At 47.1% G+C, this 18,161-nt stretch overlaps 1 protein-coding gene across 1 annotated transcript; it reads left to right on the forward strand.

Annotated features, from left to right (window-relative positions):
- Positions 1–2,427: 2,427 nt before the first annotated feature.
- Positions 2,428–10,568, forward strand: DMRT3 (doublesex and mab-3 related transcription factor 3). The gene is made up of 2 exons (XM_071580648.1): positions 2,428–2,866; positions 9,604–10,568. Exons 1-2 carry the CDS (start codon positions 2,428–2,430, stop codon positions 10,566–10,568), a joined length of 1,404 nt encoding a protein of 467 aa, XP_071436749.1.
- The last annotated feature ends 7,593 nt before the right edge of the window (positions 10,569–18,161 follow it).

The following is an 18,161-nucleotide window of genomic DNA, read 5'->3' on the forward strand; positions in this document are numbered from 1 at the left end:
AAAGTCGCGAAAGGCCAGCGAATTCGGGCCGGTTTTGTTTCCAGCCAGCCCCGCGCTCTATCCTGGCTGTCGCGTTTCTTTGCCCGTTTGGCTCAGCCAGGCCCTTCCTGCTAAATGTTATTTGCAGCATATGTTTCGTACATTCATTCTCTTTCAGTCTATTCTTCTGGGCGGTAACTGCTAACACCTCATAGTCACCTTGAAATTTCCTCTGCTATATTCCAATTAAAAGCTTAATAGCCCTGGAAACGGAGTTCATGTAGTGCAGTTTACTATGGCTCCGTCGTCTGAAAAGCTTTCTGCTGGGATCCCATTATGTGCTTGAATAAACCTTTTCGGCGAGCAGAAATGGGAACCGGGGTTGTCAGGTGTTGGGTTACAATGGACTTTCAACCGGGGGACGTTTTGCTAACATAAATGCAAACCTGGCCCTTTGGGGAGATGTTGTCAAATAGTAAGACATGGAAACCATTCCCATCAAATATGAGAAAAGGATTACAGCACTATATCAAGCAGGTATTTCAGCCTAAACGGCCGGCGCGCAGCCAAGCGAGAGAGGGGCCCCCGGCTCTTAGCCAGCCCATCGCCGCGCCGGGGACCTCGGCCCAGGAGCAGGCAGCTGCCCGGCCGGCTGCAGTGATGGAGTCGTCCCGCAGGATCAGGACTCTATCCTGCTAGTGGGGAAGGAACGTTTTCCGCTACCCCACGCCGGCATTTGCACTCCACTTCTTCGTTTTTTGGGGAATTGATGCCCATGAGCGGTTGTGCATCATCTTGTAATTTTGTGATAGTTTTTTGGTCCGCGGAGGCACAGCTACTTTCTTTTTCTCCCCTTAACAGGGAACCACGAGTGTTTGGGAGGCCCCGGGCGGAAGGCCAGTTGCAAGCTGCAGGGATGGCCGGGTGCAGTGCATGCACCCCGCCAGCAAAAAAAGGTAGATCAGTCTGACGCTGCGGGAAGATGGACTGTTTCCCGCATCTGCTCCGATCCACCTCCCTGCCTCGATGTCACAAACAGATGGGGCGCTCACCCTCCTCGCAGACGGCTGTGGGGAGAAAGATTGCCCTGAATCACTCTTCGCCTAGGAGTAGAAAAATAGTAAGAAAAGAGAGTAGTAATGAAATATCAAGCAAATACTTCCATAGCATACGCTTTGTCTCTTTTTATCTCCAAGGAAATACTACGAAGTTTTAAATCTAATTTCCTAATTACATAGCCTGGGTAAACAGTTTGTTTCGTATTGCTGTTACAGTGGAGAAATGCTTGGGAAGAGCAGAGGAGATCTTGAGACAACGAAATGGGTTCGGGTCCAACCAGCAGCCCCTGCCCTGCCGCGGACGCTGTGCCGCGGACAGACAAACGCTTGCAGTAGATTTATTTCCCCCTAACCAATATATACATACTTTTTCTTTCCCCCCCCTTTTTTTAACCAATATGTTATAATTTGATTCAAAGTTCTCGCTGTCACATGGGAAATATCCGTGTTTCAGCGAGAAACCTCACCGCGTCTGGAGATACGGAAGACTACAAGCCCGCCTCATCAGACAGGTTTCAAGCCACCTGACTTGCCCGGAATATCAGGTTGCTTTATATAGCCATCGTTTGCGTTTAGGTAGGTTATCTTCGTGATGGACGGAGGAGAGGTAGCGGACCCCGCCGGGGCAGGTGTTGCCCGCGGCTGCTCGGCTCCGCCGGGCGATCCCGCGGGATCACGGCCGCAACTTGACTCCGAGCTGCTGTTCTGGGCAGCTCCAACTCCGGGCAGCATTTAGCGGCTGAGTTTGATGGAACTTTGATCTCGACCCACCCACCCTACCTCGTAGCGCTGTGTCGCCATGCACCGAGCCACCAAACGCAGTGTCCCGCTGGCTTTCGAGGCAGGGGCGATTTAGAGCCCGGGGAAACCTTCTAGACCCAGCTCTCCCCCCAGCCCCGGGGACTTTTGGGAGGGAGTGGTAGTTGGAATCAGCCGCGATCCCGGCCCGCTCGGGGACGAACCCCTTAGGCAAGGTGCGGACATCGCCGCCGCTCCCGACGGCGGGGTAGAGGGCACCCCCAGCTTCCGTCTCTCTCCTTCCCTCTCCCTCCCTCTCTTTCTCCCTCCCTTTTTCTTTCCCTCCATCCCACCCCCGCCGGCGGCGAGGAAGGAGGGTGGCGGTGGGGGCGGGCGGGGGGCGGGCTGAGGGGCTGTGGGCTCAGCGGGGCGGCGCGGGCAGCGGCAGTGTCGCTCTGGCCGGCGGCAGCTCTCTGCCTGTCGGTGTCACCACGGCGGGTGGCGGCTATCCCTGCCGGCCTAGGGTCGGAGCCGCGCCCCCCACGGAGCCAGCAGGCAGAGCCGCCCGCCTCCTATCCTCTATCGCCCCGGCCTTCGCCCGCCCCGCTGAGCCCTTCTCCACCTCGGAGCCGGCCGGGCTCCTCCTGCGGGCATGAACGGCTATGGCTCCCCGTACCTTTACATGGGCGGTCCGGTGTCGCAGCCACCGCGGGCTCCGCTGCAGCGAACGCCCAAGTGCGCTCGGTGCCGCAACCACGGCGTGCTGTCCTGGCTGAAGGGGCACAAGCGCTACTGCCGCTTCAAGGACTGCACCTGCGAGAAGTGTATCCTCATCATCGAGAGGCAGCGGGTGATGGCCGCGCAGGTGGCGCTCCGACGGCAACAGGCCAACGAGAGCCTGGAGAGCCTCCTCCCGGACTCCTTGCGCTCCCTCCCGGGACCACCGGGCACCGCCGAGCTCCCCACCCCGCCGCCGGGGCCGCCGCCCTGCGCGGCGCCGCCGCGGGCCCCCGCCGAGCTGGCCGCCGCCGCCGCCCTGCGCTGGGCCGCCGAGCCACCTCCCGCGCTCCCGGGGCCGCTCCCCAAGGCAGGTGAGGCCGGGACGGGCAGGGCGCCGCGGTACCAGGACAGGAGGGAAAGGGAGGGCCGGGACTCCGACGGGCGGGTTTCGGGGGATGGTGCCGGGACGATAAAAGGCGTGGGCTCTCCCTTCCTCCCTGGGGGCGCCGTGCGAAGGCAATGGGGAGGTAGCCCTGCGAGTGCACCTTGTCCTTAGTAAAAAGCAAGGAGCCGCACAGTGTTCGGCCCGCTCCCCAGCCAGGGTCGCGGCCGCCGAGACTGCCGGAGGGGGCCGGCGAACGTCGTTGATGCCAACCGGCTCCCCGACGTGTCGCTTTTGATCTCGAGTGGATCACAGCCGCACGTCCTTCTGCCGCTCCCGGTCCCGCTTAGCCCTCTGGAGTCGCCTCGGCTTCCCGGGGCTTCGGGGCCTCGTCCAGGGCAAAGCCTTCACAGAGAGCCTTGGACCAAAAGCGGCGCCGGGAGCCGGAGAATTTCTGTGGAGCAAAGAGGACCAGAAGTGGGGTGGTGGTAGACGACGAAGGGGGCAACCCAGTCCTCCTATGCAGCTGACCTGTCCTTCTAGCTCGCGTCCAGGGTGGCTTGCGGCATGTTGGGGGTGCATGTTGGGGGTACGTTATCGGTAATACACATTTATGAAAGCAAAACTAATGCTCGCGAACCGCTGTCTCGTTCCCCGCCCGGTGTCTGAGCGGAAGCAGCCCAGTGCGCTACGCTGACAAGCGGAGACTCAGGCGAAATTTTACCCCGTTGCCCGGGACGGTAATGGCGAGCCCCGGGCTCCCGCCCCACAGAGACGTCCGCCGGGGCACCAGCACGGGACTCCTCCTCCAGCACTGGAGGACGGGTAACACCGACCCCGAGGCGGCGTCACAGATTATTCCTTCCGTGTGGCGAGGATGACAGTGGTTTGGGACGCTCTTCCCCTTGTCTAGCCCTTGCACTGCCTGCCTGCCCTCCGACACCCTTGTCGCCCACATCTCCTCCCCGTTCCGCCGGCCGTTCTTCAGGGCCGTACTTTATGGTCTTCGCCCGTTTTTCCGACGGGCCGTAGCCTCCCGCCGGCGTGAACCCTCTCCACTTTCCGCACCCGCGGCGGCGCTCGGCCGGGGCCTCCTCCTAGCGTAGAAGTGGGGGCGGTAAGGTTAAGCTACCTGGGAAAAGCAACCGCTTTGGCTTTTTCTAGAAAGTGAAAGTTCCTATCCGGCAGCACGATATAAATCTGACGGATAGGAATGGTATTAACTTGCACGCCCAACTTTCCTTCCTCTTGATATATGAACTTCCCACTGTAAAAGATTACAGTAATCACGGGAGGAGAGTGTAAATCGACTCTGATAGCAATAATTTTTGGGAAAGGTCAGGCTCAAGTGAAATGTTACCAAGCAACAGGCGTTTTGTTTGCAAAATACAATCGAAGTGTATTGATGAGAAATTCTTCCTTGCCAGCTACTCAGCACTTTCTGCTAACAGCTTTACAGAGAGAAAAACAAACCAAACCAAAACAAGAACTACAAAAAAACCCCGAAACCAAAATCCCAAACATAACAGAGGAGATCTCTATAAATCAAGGCCCTCAGGGCCATGTCTGCCCCCACCGTCTCCCGCGGTGAAGCCGGGCTGAGGGTACTGGGGCACCCCGGCACCGCAGGGAAGCTGCCCTGGTTACACAGACCTAACCTGCGTGGTACCCGGTCCCCGATTGTTACAGTTGGTTTTTCCTCTCGCTTTTAATGAACATGAGGGTGCGTGAGAACAAAGCAGAAAACTGTGTCCTCAGAGGTTCCCTCTGTAACCTGCCACCAAACACTGTTTAACCATGCAAATTGTTTATTTCCAACTATCCTGCGTGGTCTGAGTGACAGGGCTTTCTCTTCCTTCTCTCCCCACTTCCTCAATTAGAATCGTCAGAACTGGGGATGTAATTATTTGTTCCCCCTGTCTGCCCCGTTTCTACCACACACAGACACACATACACACGCCTTCCCCTGGAAGGACATGAATCTTCTGAAAGTTTTTTTTTTCCACGACGAAGGGAATATTTCACGAAGTACGGTAGAATCAGATCCGTTTATTTTTATTCCTGCCAGAATCAGTCATTTCAGTGGGACAGTTGCAGAGTTCTGTTCTGTGCAAATTGCGTACGTAGAAATCTATCCCTGTTTCATCAGTCCCTGCTGACCTAGAATGATCCCTCCTTCTACCACCCAGCTGGTGAACTTTCCTCGCCCACATGAACCCGTGTTACATTTCTCTTAGTAGTAGTTATCAAGGTTTGTAAACAATATAGTGCCATATCGGGTCGTCTCTTATTTTCAGAGCCAGATTCTTAATGCAACACAGCTGTCTCTGTTAGAGAGCAGTGATTAGTGTCCCACAAAGTACCTTAGACCTTTGAAGATGAAAATGAAAGCCTGAAGTGAAAGTAATTAAAAACCCCGAACAACCTAAACCAAACTAGTATACACGCCATTCCTCCAAACAGACAGCAAAACAAAAAATCCCTCCCCCCCCCTTCCCAACAAACAAACCAACAAATACCCCACCAAAAGCGTCACCAACAACCTTTTCATGTTTCTGTGCTAATTCTGGTATCAGTCCTTTCTAATAATAAAGATAAGGAAAACAGCAGATTCTTTTGGGATCCAAGGAAATCTGTGTTACAAAAAGAGCTGTCCTAACAATCAAAGAAGAAACTGTTCTAACAGAGAATCAGTAGTGGGAATATCGAGGAAGAAAATTTGTTCCAAAGTATTAGGCCACATTTTCCAGACAACTTGAAGAGAACAACTCCTCTTTGTCACTCATTTTTCTTTTAATTGGCCTCTTTACAACCTTTGACTCATGATCGTTAATGCATAAATAGTCAATCAGAGTTGGGGTATGTATTGCTCAAATTTTTTGCAGCTTTATTTATTAATTTATGTTTTACTGCAAATGCATGCATGGTTTTCCACTGCTCCGTGTTTTATGTGTATCTATTTTTGCACTGCATCTTTGTACATTTGGGGTTGTATCTGTCTTTGCATGCATATTATTTTATGAATACTTCCCCTCACTTATATCAATAAGAAAACAGTTGCCTTAATTTTCCCAGGGATCGCCAAGGAAATACATTTTTAATAGAAACTGTTGGGGTAAAAAAACCCCTCTGCATACAGGGACACACATACAGAGAGAGAGAGAGAGAAAGAGAGGAAAAAAATACGAACCCCCAAACCAAAACCACAGAAACAAACAAAAAAACCCCCCAGAACAAAAATCAGAACCTCACCAAAATCTTAAACGACCCCCCCGCAAAAAAAATCCATACCAACCCAACCAAACAACCCCACCAAAAAAACCCGCCACAGTAAAAAACTCAAACTGCACACAGAACAAAACACAACACTCAAACCCCACAAACAAAAAATGTTCGAGGACGAGATTTCTTTCTTGAAGCCGAAAACGTCTTCATGTGAAGCTTATGAGTTAGGAAGAAGAAGAAAAAAAAGGGTTTGGTGAAGTGCAGTGGGTTGTGCATTCTCAGTAAGAAATTATTTTAGTACCTGGAAATATAAACATTTACTATTAATACATGCATGTATTATTCCTACAATTCAGTGACGAACAAGGACAGTTATAATGTGTCTTCCCAAAATTTTTGTTTATTTGACGATCGCTATTTTGTGCCAATTTTAAGCAAACGAAAATCCCGATCGCGGCCGTTCCCATGAAGGTTTGGGAACAGTCCCCGAAGCGCGCCTTCTGCCTGGCCCTATCCGCGCCTTCAGCGTGGTGGGCAGGGGGTGTTCCGATACGGAAAAATTTAAAAAAGTCGAAACACAGCCTGAGAGACACGAAAGCACCGGGCTCGGCCGGGTTGGCGGGCAGCTGCCACCCGACCGGCCCGGGCCCCGAGCTGTGACAGCGTGCACCGCCCCAGCCCAGGCGTGAAGCCGCCTGTCACTGGCGTCCAGAAATTATCTCAGAAAGACAGAGGGAAAAATACAACAGCCTCCACGCTCACTGTTAGCCAACGGAGGGTAATTCTCCATGTGTTAATAGCAGCACTTTGGTTTAAGTCGCCGAAATCTCGTTTCCGGATCAGTCCCTGTTCGTCTAACAGCCTTTTGAGACGCACCGCTACGGTCTGTGATGTAGGAGACTAGACTGTCCCTGTGCAAAGGCTAAGAGTCGGGATCTGTGTGGTCTCGTGAGGATAAAGATGCAAATTTGAGTGGGCTGAGTTTTCAGAATTTGAAGGAAAAAGTTTTAGGCAAGCCTCATAAGGACATTTTTAAGGGTACGAGTAATAAAACAAATCTGAAGTATCTGGAAAATAGTATTTTTTAAGGAATGTATTAGATCTTTTGATCTGATTTTTTGTTTTTAATAATCGCCTCTTTTCTCCCCAGTTATACTTGTTCTCATCCCATAAGGATAAACTGTAAAAATGTGATAGTTCTGAATACACTTTACTTTCATTCAGTTAATTTTGTAAGATTGTGTACCACAGTGCAATCTATTTATGTGGAAATTAGGGCCATCATCTCCCCCAACAGCCTCTCTAACCCTGTCAAAACAGGGAGAGGTAGTTAGATGTCCTCAGGACTGCCCTCTAAGTCTTCAGTGCATAAGTTGCCCTTTTACTAACATGCAAATTATTCTTAGTGTCCCATCTTTTGTAATAAATGCATAGTTATGAACACATGAAGGGATTAGGAGGGAAAGGTAGCATGCACATGATGTTTTCTCAAATAATGGATGAGCTATGCCAGTGTCTTACTTCCTCCTCAAAATGATCCATGTTGCTGGTTTGCTACTGGCAAACAATTTGTGCCTTCCACTTTGGCTGCTAAGGCAAGATCAATTCACTGAGTAATAATTCACTGTAATATAGCAGCATGCATAGTAGCTTCTCCATTTGCACTGGACAGAGAGCATAACCAATATAAGAACAGGTACCCAAAGCAGGTTATCCTGCTAAAAGAGGAGATCTTCATAAGGGCGTCTGTATTCCTCAGCTACCTGCTTATCTTCCACAGTCCAGACTAGCAGTGTCCCACAGCTCTGTAGGATGGCCCTTCACTTCTGTCAGGTACTACCATCCTCACGAGGAGAACCTCCCTTTGACATGCTTACACTGTCAGGCAGTGTAAGCATATATTTATGTATAGCTGTCATTCTGATGAGGATAGTGGCTTCTTGGTCAGCACAGACCTGTTCAGACCTTGACTTCTTTTTCTCTCAGGGTGGGTAAATTGCATTAATAGACTTTGTCTCAAGCTGATCTGTTAAACACTAAACTTAGCCCAATGCATTGGAGATGGTCTCCATGTTTTTGGGGTGAGATGGAGGCAGGAGGTGATGAGCTGCAAGGCTCAGGTGCTTGCACAGGTATAACTGCTTCCATCTCACGTGGGCAGGGGTGATCATCAGCATATTTTAGGAAACTTTGCTTGCTTTTTACAGCTTATTTATCTAGTTGGGCTGTTCATCACGGACTTGGGAAACCACGAAAATAGTTACATTGGTTTTTGCAGACAGTTTTTTGCATATGTGTGTTCAAAAGCACTGCCCTATGCAGTTAAAGTAGTCTCTGTCAGCTGCTGTTTGGTGAATGATCCTTTCCCCATGCATTGATGCTTCTCAAGGATGTCATCATTGTGCTCTATGACGAAGGCCAACAGAACTTTCTTCTTGAACAATAACGGTGAACAATCTCAAGCAAGTATATGGACCCTCTTGTGCATAAGCTGTGAAAACTGTCAACATTTCTTCCCTTCTTCTTGTTGACAATCAGTCTTACTTCAAAGGTTTCCATACGCTGCTCAGGCATTACCAAAGTGACCAGAAATTTGGGATGTTCCCATTTTCGAGTGTCCATCTCAAAAATGCATGGTCAATGTGCTTATTTTCAGCCCTGTACTCCACTCTCACTGTTTTTTGTTTAGCATACAGAAAGCAAGATACATGGAACAAGTACTAAGAGAGTTTGTGGAGTCCTTGGAATTATTTAAAACTCATCTAAGCAGAGACATGAGCAACTGCTCTGTATTTTAGGTTGCTCTTGCTTTGAATAGGACCAAATGCCTTCCAGAGGTCCACTCCAAACTAGATTTTTCTAGCATCTGTGATTGAATGGGCCAAGGCATCAGCCATGCACAAGGGTTTGGAGGAAAAACTTGTAGTTCTTTCCATGGGAGGAACCAGTTTCTGCAAAGCTGTAACTGGAATACACTCATTTATTTGCAGAGATTTTGTACCTGCAACCAGTCATAACGGAGTGGTTCCATCAATGCTGTTGGACTTGTAGAGGAAATTTTGGTTTCCCTAAATGTCCTCTTCAGCTCAAAGGCAGTGAGATGGTGATAGTGAGGAGTCATGATGTGAAAGTGCTCAAGTTCCTCTGAGAAAGCTTGCACTTGGCTGATGTGTTGGTGTCTTGTAATCAGTGAGAGAGGACTGATACAGTGTTTTTGATGCAGCAGTAAAACGACTACAGCTTCTTTGCTTGAACATGGGAGAATGTGACAGATATCTGTAAGGCAGCATAATAGGCCTAGTCTGGGTCACACTATCCTTTTGCAGTTTTGTACTTATGAGATGTTGCAAAGATGCCTTAATTTTTGCAGCATCTTTGTGATAAATGCACCTGTTTCCCCCTATGATCCTGCTATGTTATTTTAAGAAGACAGTATCCTGAAATTTCTGTAACAGCTTTTAGCTTCAGCTTTTTATTAACTTCTCTGACTTTTCTTTGCAGACATTAATGAGGAGAGATTGGGTGATGCCAGTGGAGCAGACAATGCTGAGACCTACAGTGAGAAAGACACAGACCAAAGGAGTTCCCCAGACATGACTAAAGCCAAAAGTTGTTTCACCCTTGAAAGCCCTGAAATTGTTTCAGTGGATGAGGCCGGTTATGCAGTTCAGAAAAGTGGTGGGAATGCAGAGAACCGTCCAGATAGCCCCAAGTACCATCCAGAGCAGAACCACCTCCTAATAGAAGGTCCTTCTGGGACAGTTTCTTTACCATTCAGTTTGAAAGCAAACAGACCCCCGCTTGAAGTCTTGAAAAAGATCTTCCCTAACCAAAAGCCAACTGTGTTAGAGTTGATCCTGAAGGGGTGTGGCGGTGATCTGGTGAGTGCTGTAGAGGTTCTCTTGTCCAGTCGGTCTTCAGTGGCCAGTGGGGAGAGAACTTCTGCAGAATCAGATGGTCTTGTTTTGCCTTCCAATGGGCACATTTTTGAACACACGCTGAGTTCCTATCCTATTTCATCTTCTAAGTGGTCTGTGGGCTCAGCATTTAGGGTTCCAGACACACTGAGGTTCTCTGCTGATTCCAGTAATGTCGTGCCAAATCCTCTGGCTGTACCTTTGCAGCACCCTTTCCCTCAACCACCACGCTACCCGCTGATGCTGAGGAACACTTTGGCAAGAAACCAGTCCAACCCATTCCTGCCCAATGATGTCACCCTATGGAACACCATGACGTTGCAGCAGCAGTACCAGCTACGATCCCAGTACGTCAGTCCTTTCTCTAGCAACTCGGCCACTGTTTTCCGAAGCTCACCTGTACTCCCTTCCCGCTCGTCAGAGGATCCTAGGATCTCTATTCCTGATGATGGGTGTCCTATTGTGTCTAAGCAACCAATTTACACAGAAGATGAATATGAGGAGAGGTCTGATTCTTCAGACTCAAGAATACTCAACACATCTTCTTAGGCTGACATTTGACATGTGACAGCTAAGTGATACTCGCAGTGCAGCTGAACTACTGGCCCCTAAGAGGAGGGACGCATAACCTATGAAAATCTTGCAATTGTATTAAAAAGGACTTTGCTTGGTATTGTACTATAGCAATAAAGACATAATTTATTTAATTTCTTGCACTTCACTGGATAATGCCAAATAGCAATACTCTGGCTTTAGTGCTGAGTGTGTGTTACAAAGGAAGACTTTATGGCTATCGGTTATGGGACGCTGGAAGGCTCATAAGGGAAACAGAAGCCCAAGGTCTACTTTGTTCCTTAACTCAGAAAAATGGGGATGTTAAAATAAAATACTTGAATGCTGTTTTATAAGAGAGAACTCCTCAGGACATAAGAAATCGAGCAAATGGACTGAAACAAGGACCTTATAATCTTATGCCAGTGATCATCCTTGCAGTGAAAGGAAAGGCAGAAGAAAAAAATATGCACTTGCAACTAACATGAGCTGCTTCTGTGCTGTTTGAGCTTGGACACTTTTCAGAGAAATATTATTAAGAGTTATTCTTTTCCCATGGCTAGGTCGAAATGTGTAATGTCAGTGTAAAACCAATTACAGCTGTGAATTGCATGAAGTGTATTGTGAAATGAACACCAGATTATGCATTGTCAGGTTAATGTAGCATGCTAAGGACTCTAGAAAAATAAACTAAGATGATGGTCTTGGTTTATGTCATTTATACTGGGCAAATAACATTCTGAAGATAGAGAGCTGATTAGTCCTCAGCCGGGGTTAAAATGTCCAGCTCCAGCAACTGCAGTCAAGGGAGGCCTCTTTTCCAAAGTCTGGGTTCTTCTTCCCTGCCTCATAGCTTGCAATTGAGATTAGGCAAATATTGTTGTCAAGGAAGCTGAGGTCTCTTGAGTATGTACTGCAGGCATACTCAAGCTCAGCTGAGTAAAGCAGAGCTTGCTACAGTCACAGAAAGCAAAAAACAAAAGGCTCTCCTGATGCTTCAGAAATTTTTTTTTTCCTATACTGTAGAACTAGAAAAAAATAAAGGGAAATAAAACATAATAGCAGGCCTTCCTTTAAAATAATATTTAGCCAAATGGCAACTTCCCTAATTCTAGAAAAGTATTGGTTTGAACAATTTATTGCATGATTGCATGCATTGATTACACTGCACATCTTTATGCGTGTCTGAGTAACTTTAGGAATTGCTTCTGATGAGGAATGCCACTAAGTTAATTGTTCACTTAGAAGTTTGTGCCATTTTTATAACTGTTCACAAGTGACCACATATGCTTGACCATAGACTTTCGTGGAACACACCTTTAAATGCAGATAAAATGACTCTCAGGCCTTTCAGGTGTATGGATTAGTCCAACACCTCAAAAAATGTTGAGGCTGCCCTGAAGCTGGACTCTGAAGCAGATGGGCTTTAAAGCTGTTACATGTATATCAGGCATGTTATACGGTGTCATTGTTGATACAAATGCCTGTGTTATCATTTGGCATTTCATGTTTTACAAGTCTTGTGCACACAGCAAAGCTTTCATTTTATAAAAGTACTGAACATGCACAAAAAGGAGAATAAAATAATGATTTTATTTTCCATAGGGGATAAATTAACAGAAAGATACTTTTTCTTGCATAACTTTCCAAGTTCTTCAGAAAAGCATTTTACTGGTAATGCTATAAAGCAAAAACATAAAAGCAGGGGAAGAGAGGAAAGAAGATAAATAGATACTTTTATGGAAGTATAAATGTGACAGCATCTGAAATTTTCCTAAATACATAATTTCAATTGTGTACTGACAGATTTGCCTGCATTCATGTGGCACTTGTAAACAAATTCATCTTACAGCCACTCCAGAGAGAAAAGTAATAAGTAAAACAGATTTGATCTTGCAAACAGAAAGAATTGAAATAGTGTCATGCTGTGCTCCACTTCTGTAGACAAACTAAGTGTCAGAGGCTAAATAAGAGCAGATAGGTTCAGGAGCTCTGGGTTTGAGCAGATTTCCTTACCGTGAAACCTTTTTATAGGCATCACTGTATATTGAATGAAATCTGCATGGCTTTTGGTTTGGTTTGTTCTTTTGTGGTTCTTTTTTCAGATTGTTTGTTTGTTTGTTTTACTACAGAGGTTGAATCATCTTCAGCAGAAAGACCAAACAGTGGCACCTGAGACAGCTCATAAACACTATGGCCTGCAGGTTTTTGGAGAACAAAATTTTGGTATCTTATTGGGACACATCTTTCAAAGATGTGTCTTGAGTGGCTAAAGTGCAGTGAACTATTATCATATTTGTGGTGAAAAATGCAGATTCTGTGGTATGATTTCTTTTAATTCTATCTGTTATGATAAGCTGTTTTCTGAAAGAGAAAACAAGTTAATCCTTGTCTGGTGCTATAAAATAACTTTTGATTCAACTCGCAATTACTTTTTTTTTAAATAAAGTGTATTTCTGTTCAAAATAAGAAATACAAGTTTTCATGTTGAACCATAATTTTTCTTCAGCCATGCAATATTTTAGCTATCCAGAAGATTAATTTTTTTAAAAAATATGGATTGGACTGAAATGAGATCTTTGAGAAATTGCTTTGCTCACCCAGCTCTATTTTCCAGGCTGCCACTACTGGGAAATACAATTTTTAAGGATCCCGTGGCATGTTGGCAGGAACCTTTTCTGCCCACACAGTGTTGGGACCTGTTTTGCAGACCTCTGCTGTGCTGATGGCGAATGTCCACCCACTCCCACCCTCCCAGAATGGGCAACCACGGAGACAGGGAGCCCCTTTTTTGCTGGAGCCCTGTGTGCCCCATCCAGTTGAGGTCGGCAATGGCCTCCCCGGAGCTGTCCGTCTGCACCCTGGCTCAGGCTGTGCTTTCACCGAGCTCGGTGACAGCCGTGTCACTGCGGTTGGCGGCAGTGGCGCTGGTCCTGAGCCAGTGGAGCGCCCGCAGAGGGTACCGCATCCTGAGAACCCCACGCCGCCCGGGTCCCGGCGAGGCCTTCGGTGGGGCACCCACACCTTAGGTTTCCCAGCTCCATCTTGTGGTAAGCAAGGGTATCTCCAGGTCGGAGCAAAGGGAAAGAGAGGACATGTGGATGAGTACCACTGAAACTCAAGGCACTGATTCCCAGCAGCAACTGAAGGAAAAAAAGAACTCAAGCATCAAGAAAGATGGCTTGAGCCTGGCGAGGTCTCTACTGGAGTCCAGAATCCAAAGGGTTGATGGGGGTGTGTGTGTGTTTTTGATGGGGTATTTTTTGAGTGCTAGAGCAGCTGTGGCTTTCTTAGAGCAAGAGATCTGCAGCCCTTGCCCTCTGCACAGCTTCTGCTCCTGGCTGAGCAGCTGCCCAGGAGCCTCTTTAGGTTGTCCTGGGACTGCTTTTTCTCCTGCCAGACAGGTGATTTCATTCTCTAGTCTCTGAGTGATGCCCAGAGCTCATTCTCTCTGCTTTTGGCTCTGCTTGTCCAGGTCTCAGGCTGACCAGAGATGAGTGCAGCAGGCTCTGCAGAGACTGGCTGCTGTCCAGAGGCAGACTGTGGAACTCCCATAGTTAAATCCTCCCTGAGTTAAACCCTAGCTGTGACAAAGTGGTTAAGGCCAACAATGATGTAAACAATAACAGCACTGTGGAGAGCTCTAATTTGACGCTCACATTCTGCAGTAGCTCACATACCTGTAGAAAGGGGAATAGTAGGAGGGGGCACAGGAGTAAGAAACAGGGATGTCCTGCCTAAAACTATCCTCTCCATTGCCCTTGCTGGTGGTTGTGCTGCTTCCCTGGAGGTCTCCTCCTTATCAGTCTGAAGGGCCACCTCTGCAACATTTGTTGTATGCTTGGTGAACAGGCTCACCTTACATTTGTGCTGACATCTTTGAAAAATGACTTTGATTCTCTCAGTATACTGTTTCAGTGATTCATTCTTTATGTGCATTTACTCAGCGGATGTGAGTGGGGAAATAAGATTGATGCTAAATTTATATGTTAATTTTAATATTGAAGCTATCTTGTATTTGAAGAGTAAGATCAATTCTTCAATTTCATTTCTTAGGTGATATTGCATATTGTCATTACTGGAAAATAAAATTATTTCTGAATGCATACTATCTAAACTTCAATTTTAGTGGACATATAACTCTGAAGCATCATTCTTCTCCCTTCCCTATAATAAATAACTTAATACAGTATTTTAACATTCTCGCCGCTGGAAGATAACAAAGGCAAGTCTTTAAACCCTAAATGGTGTTTCGTTTATGTGCTCCCTGCAACATTCTGTACTGTCACAGGCAGATTTCATACATGACTCAGCAACTCCCTGCAGGCTGTTGCATGCGTGCTACAACAGGAATCTTATTAATAGTTGTGTCCCTCACTAGAGATAATTTAATTGATTTCTGCAATAGTAGCAGTGCTTGAGAGCCATAGCCACAGCCAGTCACCATACAGGCCAGCCTGCATACAGGCTGAATCCTGACCGTAAGTTAAGGATTGAACAATTACAACACAACATAACCTGGACATCAAAAGCATAGCCTTGTCTTCACATGAAGTAATTCAGTCTGGCGGTGTTTTAGCCTAGTACTGGGTGGATTTATAAGGGCTCAGGAGTGGCATTTCCTTTGGGACAGTCGTAGGCGCAAAGCGACGCTGTGACCTGGACTCCTCTCCGTCCCGGCCCGAGCTCCGTGCCTCTGGCCGATGGCCCCATCTAGTGCCAGCGCGGTCACAGCGCGGCCACCGGCACAGCCCCCGCCCCGACGGGCGCGGCCCCGGCGTGAGCGGCCGTGTAGCTGGGTGATGGTTATGGCTGCATGACTTTATGGCTGAATGACGAAGATGAATGGATCTCTCTTTCCCTAATTCTGAGCACACTCTGCCTGCACCCGGGCAGCACAGAGCTCCCACAACGTGGTGGGAGAGCCAGCAAGTGTTCATATGCCTTGCATGGATATGCATGCCCACAGACATGCAGCTTCTTTTTGAACTCCTCTCTCACAAAGAGATAAAGATGTCAAAGGTGTTTTGTTTATCCTGTGGAAATGGGCCCAGCAAAATAAAGGAGGAGCACCTGAGGAAAACTCGTGGTTTAACCCCATCGACAACTAAGTAGCGTGCACCTGCTTGCTCACCCCCCAGCCCTCCCTAACAGGGAGGAGAACTGGGGAGAAAAAGTCAGCCTTGAGGGTTGAGGTAGGAATAATTCAAAAATTAAAATAAAATACAATACTATACTATCAGCACTACTAACAATGACAAAAATAACAATAATAATACTTGTAATGAAAAAGAGAGAGAGAAAGAGGAATAAAAGCTAGCTCTATTGGTTAGAGCATAGTGCTAACAACACTAAGTCCATGGGTTTGATCCCCATATGGGCCATTCACTTAAGAACTGGACTTGAAGATCTTTGTGGGTACCTTCTAACGCAGAATATTCTATGAAACCCAAGAGGAAAAAGTGATGCACAATACAATCGGTCACCACCCACTGACCAATGCCCAACATGTTCCATCAGCAGTGATCAGCCCCTCTTGGACAACTACTCAGTTTACATACTGAGCAGGAAGTTGTTCTTTGGTACAGAATATCCCTTTGGAAGTTTCAGGTCACCTGTCCCATCTACGCTGCTTCCCATTTGCTTGTCTACTGGCTTCAGATCAGAGCATGGGAATTTGAAGCCTTTGACTTAGTAAGAAGTACTGAGCAATAACTAAAACATCAGTGTGTTATCAATGTTCTTCTACTAAATCCAAAACAGAGTACCATATCAGCTACCGAAAAGAAAATTAACTCTATCCCAGCTGAAACTAGGGCAAATCCATATGACAAACCTTTGGCTCATCTACTGCATTAGGGTTTCAAGACACTTGATATTGCCTTTCTCCTTTATCATTCAAGAGATTTATTCTTTTCCTCAGTATGTAACCAAAATTTGAAATTTTTCTTGCTTCTATGCAGCTGAATGATGACAGTGGGGTAAAGTTAACAAGTGTCTGATCAGTCCAGGAATGTCTGGCAATGCCAGTATATATATGGATGATGTCTATGTCCTGTTAACTGAGGTCCTGTGTTCTGGACCACTAACTGCTAGCTACTTTTTGATATAAAGATGTAAGACTTTCCCCAGTTACCTCTGTACCTTTCAAGCCCCCTTTTTGCTACTTATTATCTTGAACTCTCTTGGTTATAGTCCATACTAGATAATTTCACTGTGCTTTATCAGATGATGAACTGGAAAGTAAGATTAATACCATGTCCAGCAGTTTGTTTCACATTCTCCAATGACAAATACTTTGAAGACAAAACAAAGGGCTTGTGGTAATGCCTAGTATCTACTGGAATCAAGATTTTCCTAGTGTATCATTCTCTTCATGACAAACAGTCCCTGTTACATAGTGTCTGTGGGGCATTCCTCTTGATAGGCTTGAAATCCATCCTCTGTGCTTTAAAAACATCCCAACCACTCTGCTATTTGGACCATGCTAATGTATCAATTTTGAATTGAGAGACAGGTATTGTGAGTTTGGTTTTCTGATGGATGTTTCCTGGTTTGTGAAACGCTGCTTTTTCTGTTTTCTTTACTACATGTAGGCAAGGTACCTGCTTAAAAAAGCCAACTTGTCTACTTGCTATTTCTGACAGCACAGCTGAGCACATTATTATAGAATCATAGAATCATAGAATCACAGAATCATAGAATCGATTGGGTTGGAAAAGACTTTTGAGATCATCGAGTCCAACCTTTGGTCCAATTCCAGTCCATTTACTAGGTCATGGCACTCAGTGCCATGTCCAATCTGCGTTTAAAAATCTCTAGGGATGGTGAATCCACCACCTCTCTGGGCAGCCCATTCCAAGACCTGATTACTCTCTCTGCAAAGAATTTTTTTCTGATCTCCAACTTAAATTTCCCCTGGCAGAGCTTAAGCCCGTGCCCCCTTGTCCTATTGCTGAGTGCCTGGGAGAAGAGACCAACCCCCACCTGGCTAGAACTTCCCTTCAGGTAGTTCTAGACAGTGATGAGGTCACCTCTGAGCCTCCTCTTCTCCAGGCTAAACAACCCCAGCTCCCTCAGCCTCTCCCCATAGGACTTGTGCTCCAGTCCCTTCACCAGCCTTGTTGCTCTTCTCTGGACTCGCTCCAGCACCTCAATATCCTTTCTGAACTGAGGGGCCCAGAACTGAACACAGTACTCAAGGTGTGGCCTCACCAATGCAGAATACAGGGGAAGGATCACTTCCCTGGTCCTGCTGGCCACGCTATTTTTGATACAGGCCAGGATCCCATTGGCCTTCTTGGCCACCTGGGCACACTGTTGGATCATGTTGATCTTCCTGTCAATTAGTACCCCAAGGTCCCTTTCTGCCTGGCTGCTTTCCAGCCACTCTGTCCTCAGCCTGTAGCGCTGCAGGGGGTTGTTGTGGCCAAAGGGCAGGACCCAGCACTTGGCCTTGTTGAACTTCACCCTACTGGAATCAGCCCATCTCTCAAGTCTATCCAGGTCCCTCTGCAGAGCCCTCCTGCCTTCCAACAGGTCCACACTCCCTCTCAGCTTGGTGTCATCAGCAAATTTGCTGATGATGGA

The sequence above is a fragment of the Pithys albifrons genome, chromosome Z, assembly GCF_047495875.1.
Source record: "Pithys albifrons albifrons isolate INPA30051 chromosome Z, PitAlb_v1, whole genome shotgun sequence".
Taxonomy (NCBI): Eukaryota; Metazoa; Chordata; class Aves; order Passeriformes; family Thamnophilidae; genus Pithys; species Pithys albifrons.

What these genes read in the sequence shown, in the direction of transcription:
- DMRT3 (XM_071580648.1), top strand. Translation starts at nt 2,428, where the DNA reads ATGAACGGCTATGGCTCCCCGTACCTTTACATGGGCGGTCCGGTGTCG. An exon ending in GGGGCCGCTCCCCAAGGCAG is followed by an intron (nt 2,867 to 9,603) that starts GTGAGGCCGGGA and finishes TTTTCTTTGCAG; the next exon opens with ACATTAATGAGGAGAGATTG.